The 7,571-nt window shown below is 49.6% G+C and overlaps 1 protein-coding gene across 1 annotated transcript; it reads left to right on the top strand.

The window, feature by feature from the left end:
* Window positions 1–1,593: 1,593 nt before the first annotated feature.
* LOC139787321 (uncharacterized) lies at window positions 1,594–6,011 on the top strand (the record flags this gene model as incomplete). Its single annotated transcript, XM_071726387.1, has 3 exons — window positions 1,594–1,888; window positions 4,195–4,955; window positions 5,023–6,011. Coding segments are annotated over exons 1-3 (2,045 nt in total), but the record flags the coding sequence as incomplete, so codon positions are not given.
* Window positions 6,012–7,571: the final 1,560 nt, after the last annotated feature.

The following is a 7,571-nucleotide window of genomic DNA, read 5'->3' on the forward strand; positions in this document are numbered from 1 at the left end:
CTCGAAATCTGGAATCTCATCTCGTGTTAAAATTCTTAATCGATTACTTCTAAGATTCGACTCGCAGTTGTCGCTGACAAAGTGCGTGGCAATTGGTTCTGCCTTTACGCTGCCGATCTGAGCGCTGACGAAGAGTGTGGCGAGCAGAGTGTGGCGGATTGGCTTTTGAGCGCTGACGAAGAGTGTGGCGAGCTATAAAATTCATTTTCGAGGATTCGGGTTAGATGACGAAAAAGGGAGGTAGACGAACTCAAATTAAAAGGATTAGGTTCCAGATTAAAAAAGCAGTAATTTCTAATCAAGATCCTCTTCCCCTCCTCCAGCGATTACAACAACTACAAAACACACCTCCATTTAAACCTATTCCTGTCGACTTCGACATCGATTATCCCCATTATAATCAGATAAATAAAAGTGATCCTCGGTACAAAATTTATAAACTCAGATATCTTTTCGGTCCCGAATAATAACAACAATAATAATAATAGCCTTCACACAACTTGTCCAAATCCCTGGTAAATTGCTTAAATGCTGTTGAGAATTGAATAAATGCGAGCTGAAAATTCTCGAACTTCGACGAGACAGCAAGCATTATTCGAGAACGCTTGAAAGGCTCCAAATCGCGACGGTTTCCTCCCCCCCTTTTTTTGTGTGTTTTCGAGCAAACGGCACAGGTGTTTCTCGCGTGATCGCAAGCACCGCGACCAATAGACGATTTGGAGCCAACGAGCGTTTCTCACGTCACCGAATTCCTCGACGCGAAGCTCCGGCCGCGATCCCTCGCCTGCTCCGTCCGGGACGGCAGTGAGCCATCATAACTCGCACGCGATACATTGATCGACGTCGAGAAAACGGAGGAATGTAGCGAGTGCGAAATAGCGAGTGCGAAGTCCAGTGTAACCCACTTTAATTCGTGTACTCATTTGTACTTTCCACGGCGCGCACCGCGAAAACGTCGAGCGGTCCACTGACATTTAATGGTCCTTCGAGCCGAATCGACATAAAAGACCGGCATAGACAGTTCGACCGCCTCAAAAGTGCTCGCGTTGTGCTACGCCGAGATTGACGAATCGGCGCGCCCGCTCGACTCGCTCGAAACCGGAGTTCGCCGCCTACGCGTTCTCGACTCCGTGGCTCACTCCGAACATTGAGCGCACCACACCCGCTCTCCTAAAGATAGGTGCCTTGTGATTTTGTGAAGTGCTTCGGAGGCTCCTGCGGGACCTCCAGCAAACGTATCGTGCTCCTTGCGATACGCATCCGCCGCCCGACGGCGCCCTGCCTCCCGCGAGTACCTGCTACTCGCCGCGGAGTCGCACACCGAGACGTGCCAGACGTCCCTGCCTCCCGCGAGTATCGCCCTGCTACTCGCCGCGGAGTCGACCACCGAGACGTGCCAGACGTCCTTGCCTCCCGCGAGTATCGCCCTGCTACTCGCCGCGGAGTCGCACCGAGACGTGCCAGACGTCCCTGCCTCCCGCGAGTATCGCCCTGCTACTCGCCGCGGAGTCGCACACGAGCGTCTTCGCTCGACAAGAAGATTGACACGCAAGTGTCTGAAAGATTTCTACACGATCCAGACATCTGCTCAACATGTCTTCGGATCTCGAAAATCTACTCATTGCTCAAGGCAATGCGATTGACCAGCTACGACGGTCGCTGATTAACTTCAAAAAGCTTCCCAAGGCTCAGGTCACTCTCCCTAAGACGAAGGGGAGACTGACGAATTTGGAGGGTCTCTGGGAAAAGGTGCAAGCCCTCCATGTCCAGCTGCTGCAGACGGCTACGGCGGAGGAGAAGAAGTCGACCCACTACTTCAAGGACGAGGAATTTCTTGCCGCCGAGGACGCCTACCTCGACGCGACGGACCACCTCCACGAGGTCATCGGTAAATTAAGTAGCGACGCCCCGAGCGCGCCGTATCGAGGTAACGAGTCTTCTTATCGCGACGCGCACTCCGGAGTGTCATTGCATCTGCCTCGTATCTCGCTTCCGAACTTTTCTGGTGCTTTCGCTGAATGGGAGAATTTTCGCGGAATCTTCGAGTCTCTCGTAGCAAACAGTGAATCGTTGACAAGAACGCAAAAGTTACATTATCTGAAAGCGAGCCTCTCCGGCGAGGCCGCGTCGTTGATTAATAACATTCAAATTTCTGACGCGAACTACGAGGCAGCGTGGCTACTTCTTACCGACGAATACGACAACCGCAACGCGATTATTCACGCGCATATCCATTCGTTCGCCGACTTACCGAAAATGAAAAACGAGAACGTGACCGAGTTGAAAAAACTTCGCGATAGTGTGTCCGCATCTCTCGCCGCGTTAACGAATCTCGATCGTCCGGTCGATATGTGGGACGACCTCCTAGTTTATATTATCTCGCAAAAGTTCAGTCCGCGAACGCGCAATGAATGGAATCTTAAACGAGGCAACACGGATGCGTACCCTACGTATAAAGAGATTCATGACTTCATGACTCTTCGCATTCGCGGTCTCGCGGATTACCCTTCGCAATCCGAATCTGCGTCAAATAGTGCGCGCGGTAATAGAGCTCGTGCTTCGGTGAATACGGTTTCGCCCGTCAAATGCGTCCGTTGTTCCGGAAACCACGGTCTTGCAAAGTGTAATAAATTTCTAAGTCTGTCGGTCGAGCAGCGTCGACTCGCCGCGCGACAGCATAAATGTTGCTTTAATTGTTTGAGAACCGAGCATTTTTCAAACAATTGTCCGAGTAAAGGACGGTGCAATCAATGCCACCAAGCTCACCATTCGCTGCTTCACCGCGAGGGTACGGAAACTGGTACTAAAAGTACGCTTTCCGCGATTAATTCGCCGTCCTCAGCTCCGTCAGCTGTGTCAGTCGCCGCTGCCTCCGAGTCACCGGCCGCGCCCTCAGCGTTCGTTCAAAACGTGCATGCTACTCGAGATTTTGTGAAACAACCGCCTCATGTACTTCTCGCCACTGCGTATGTTAGTTTAAGTACAATCGAGGGCCGCACATTTAAAGTACGTGCACTACTAGATCAAGGCTCGACATACAGTTTCATATCAGAATCTCTTTGTCAGACGATGCGAACCAGGCGTCATCGTGCCGCGTTGAAGATACATTGTTTTGGAGAAAAATTTAATGGAGTCGCGCGGTCACAAGTTAATCTTGCTCTCGCGCCCTGCGACAAACAGGGACCGATATTTCCCTTCTCGGGTTACGTATATCAAAGAATCACTTCTTATACAGCCTCTCAACAGAAGCCGGCCGCAATGTGGCCACATCTACGCGATTTACCTTTAGCAGATCCTGATCCCTCATGTAATCACCCGATTCATGTATTAATCGGCGCGGATTTATACGGGTCTCTGCTACTCGACGGTCTACGTCAGGGCCCGGTCGGCACTCCGACGGGCCAGCTTACAATTTTCGGATGGATCCTCTCCGGTCCCGCCGGCCCTGCGCGCCCGGCCGGAGAGTCCGCTTCTGTCCTGAGTTGCGTATCCTGCGAGGATACGAATTCCTTAATTCAAAGTTTTTGGGAGGACGAACGTATCCCCTCTCGAACTCCTCTCACCGAAGAGGACGAACGTTGCGAGAAGCATTTTGCGACGACTCATTCTCGCGATTCACAAGGACGCTACATTGTGCGTTTGCCGTTCAAAAACGGCCCCCCTCGCGTCGGCGACACATTCCGAAAGGCTTCCTTCCTGTACTCCAATATGGAGCGCCGACTCGCGCGGAAACCAGAAATCGCCGCGCAGTATCACGATTTTTTAAGAGAATACGAATCGATGGGGCACATGGAGTCGGTGCGGGCGGACGAGCGCCCCCTTACCCCCCGATATACATCCCGCATCATTTTGTTTTACGCGAATCGAGTACAACGACCAAGTTACGCGTCGTGTTTAATGCCTCTAGCGAATCGACCGACAAAACCTCGCTCAATGATTTTCTAATGGCGGGACCTAAACTTCAACAAGACATCGCCGCGATAATCCTGCGCTGGCGACTCTTTCGGTACGTGTACATGGCTGACATTGCTAAAATGTTCCGACAAATACTCGTGCATCGGGATGACGCGGACTATCAACGAATTCTTTGGCGCCCCCCCGACAGTCTGTTGATTCGGCTTTACCGCTTACTCACCGTGACCTACGGGCAAAAACCTTCGCCTTTTCTCGCACAGCGCTCCCTTATCCAATTAGCTCGCGACGAAGGTAAAGACTTCCCCGACGCGGTCAATATAATCGAAGAGTCGACCTACGTCGATGATGTTCTTTTCGGAGCAGACGACCTTCTGTCTCTGCTCGAGAAGCGCAAGCAACTCGTGGGCATAGTGAATCGCGGATGTTTCCCCCTGCGAAAATGGGCCGCGAATTCAGCCGAACTTTTGACGGATATTCCAGAGGACCAACGGGAATCCTCGGACTATCCGATCAACCACGATGACACGCTCAAGGTCCTCGGCCTGTCTTGGTCTCCGCGCGATGACTCGTTTCGTTTCGTAATTTCGCCATACGCCGTGACAGTTCATACTAAGCGCTCCGTTTTATCGTTTATTGCAAAGCTGTATGACCCCCTCGGCTGGGCGTCACCGATAGTCATCGCGGCCAAGATGTTGATGCAGGAGCTCTGGCTCCGTAAAATTGATTGGGATGCTCCCATCCCCGATGATCTTCTGCATCAGTGGATCAATTACGTTTCAGACTTGCCTAATATTAGCAAAATACGCATTCCTCGATGGACAAGGATGCGTCAAGATAAAATCGATGTTGAATTGCACGGCTTCGCGGACGCCTCCACTCGCGCTTACGCCGCGGTAGTTTTCCTCCGAATCGTGCATTCTCCCTCTAACATTCAAGTCATCCTCCTCGCGGCCAAAACGAAAGTCGCGCCATTGAAAACCGTTAGCGTTCCACGCTTGGAACTTAACGCCGTCGTTCTATTAATTCGATTGATAGAATGGGTAAGAAACACCACGGGCTTGATGCGAGCTCTCTTATTTGGATGGACTGATTCCCAAATCGTATTAGCTTGGCTTCTACAACATCCATCCCGCTGGAATTCCTATGTCGCGAACCGCGTCTCCGAGGTGCAGACGCGCCTTCCGACCGTACGTTGGCAACACGTTCGCTCCCAGGAAAATCCTGCCGACTGCGCGTCGCGCGGCTTTACTGCCGCCGATCTCGTCAATCATGAATTATGGTGGTCGGGGCCCCGGTGGCTTAGCTCGACCACGGCCTCGTGGCCGATCCCCCCGACTCCGACTGAAAAGGACATTTTACAAACGGTATCTTCCGAAGCGCGTAAAGCTACCGTTCATCTCGTCGATTCAGCTCCTGAGTGGGATCTGCCCACCTCCTGCTCGAGCTGGATCGAAGTGGCTGCTCGCCACTAAGGCGATCCACCTCGAAAGTGTGGAGGATTACTCCACCGATGGATTCCTCGCGGCATTTCAACGGTTTGTCAGTCGCCGCGGACTGCCATCGGACATGTACAGCGATAATGGCACGAATTTTGTGGGTGCTGACCGCGAGCTCCAACGCAGCTTCCGCGCGCTTGTGAACAACCCCTCCCTTAAGGAAATTCTCGCTAACGACGGCGTACGGTGGCATTTCGTGCCCCCTGCGGCACCACATTTCGGCGGGCTTTGGGAGGCTGGAGTGAAGAGCTTTAAGCACCATCTCAGGCGAGTGACTGGTGCTCGCACTCTGTCTCGCTCCGAATTCGTTACGCTTTTATGTAAGATAGAGGCTTGCTTGAACTCGCGACCGATCTCTCCACTTAGCGACGATCCGTCCGATTATACCGCTTTGACACCTGGTCATTTCCTTATCGGCCGACCGCTCACGAGCGTACCGGAGGAATCCGTCCTCGAAATCAATGCGAATCGGTTGTCGCGATGGCAACACGTACAATTAATGCTCGAACAGATCTGGCGTTCTTGGTCGTCGGACTATTTACATTCATTGCAACAGCGCGTGAAATGGACCGAATCTCACGATAATCCGAAGGTTGACGAGTTAGTTTTACTTAAGAGTAACCTACTCCCTCCTTCAAAGTGGGAACTCGCAAGGATTCAGCAGGTCCATCCCGGACTTGACGGTCGCGTTTGCGTCGTCACATTACGCACCGCCAATTCCGAGCTAAAACGACCAATAACCCAGATCTGTCGGTTGCCCGCGTCTATCAGTCCGCCGGGAACCGCGGAATCTCGTTAGAATTAAGCTCGTTCGTTTTTCATTAGATTTAAGGACATTGTAAAAATAGGTTAAGTTCTCAAATGTATATATTGTATATAACGCTTTGAACCAAGACGTTCCCACGCTCCTCTATGCGACCTTGTCAACCCCCGTTCGTTTCGCATTCCGTCGAATGCGAGGCGGGCGGCATGTTGAGAATTGAATAAATGCGAGCTGAAAATTCTCGAACTTCGACGAGACAGCAAGCATTATTCGAGAACGCTTGAAAGGCTCCAAATCGCGACGGTTTCCTCCCCCCCTTTTTTTGTGTGTTTTCGAGCAAACGGCACAGGTGTTTCTCGCGTGATCGCAAGCACCGCGACCAATAGACGATTTGGAGCCAACGAGCGTTTCTCACGTCACCGAATTCCTCGACGCGAAGCTCCGGCCGCGATCCCTCGCCTGCTCCGTCCGGGACGGCAGTGAGCCATCATAACTCGCACGCGATACATTGATCGACGTCGAGAAAACGGAGGAATGTAGCGAGTGCGAAATAGCGAGTGCGAAGTCCAGTGTAACCCACTTTAATTCGTGTACTCATTTGTACTTTCCACGGCGCGCACCGCGAAAACGTCGAGCGGTCCACTGACAAATGCATTGACCAAAAAACGGACGAACAACAAACAGAACGTGACAGAACGTGACACCCGATATATTATATTTATATAAATTATTAATAAAGATTCCAGATTAATAAAGATTTATGAATTAAAATTTCGAAAGTGCTTCACGTGTCGCATTATTTCAGTTGAGCTTAATTCTATTTTGCGTTTAAAAAGTATAACTTTCCCCAAAATTAATAGATCTGATATGTGATTATCTCTCGTGCAAGTCATGCATTTCCGTAACTAAAATGAAATTGTTGGGTTGATTAAAAATATACACATACATTCAGTATTAATAAATAATAATTCGTCATCAGACTATGAAAATTTTAAACAACATAGTCTCTCGTAATTATCGATAATAATTATTTTATTATGTAATCTACCATCAATGAGCGGGTGCGTAAGAAGATCAATCGGCAAATCAATTGCTAAACCGTCCAAAAATTTATTTATCTATAATAGAATAATTTTGATATTTATTTATCTTTAATTAGTATTTAATTAAATTATAATACCCTAATTTCAAACGCAAAATTCATGTTGACTTGTGCAATTTGATAAATATTTAAAACAAATGAAGACAGTCAGAAGAACATTACTCTATTAATCTATTTTTAAGTTTTACATGACAACGTACGTACATAAAATCGACTCATAATGTGAAATGAATGAATTCATGAGAAAAATAGAAGTAGTGTTTAATGCGCAAAATATAAATCTTATATATAGACA

This window comes from Temnothorax nylanderi, unplaced genomic scaffold (assembly GCF_030848795.1).
Source record: "Temnothorax nylanderi isolate EJ_2023f unplaced genomic scaffold, tnyl_v1.0 TNYL_tig1425_pilon, whole genome shotgun sequence".
NCBI classification, from domain to species: domain Eukaryota; kingdom Metazoa; phylum Arthropoda; class Insecta; order Hymenoptera; family Formicidae; genus Temnothorax; species Temnothorax nylanderi.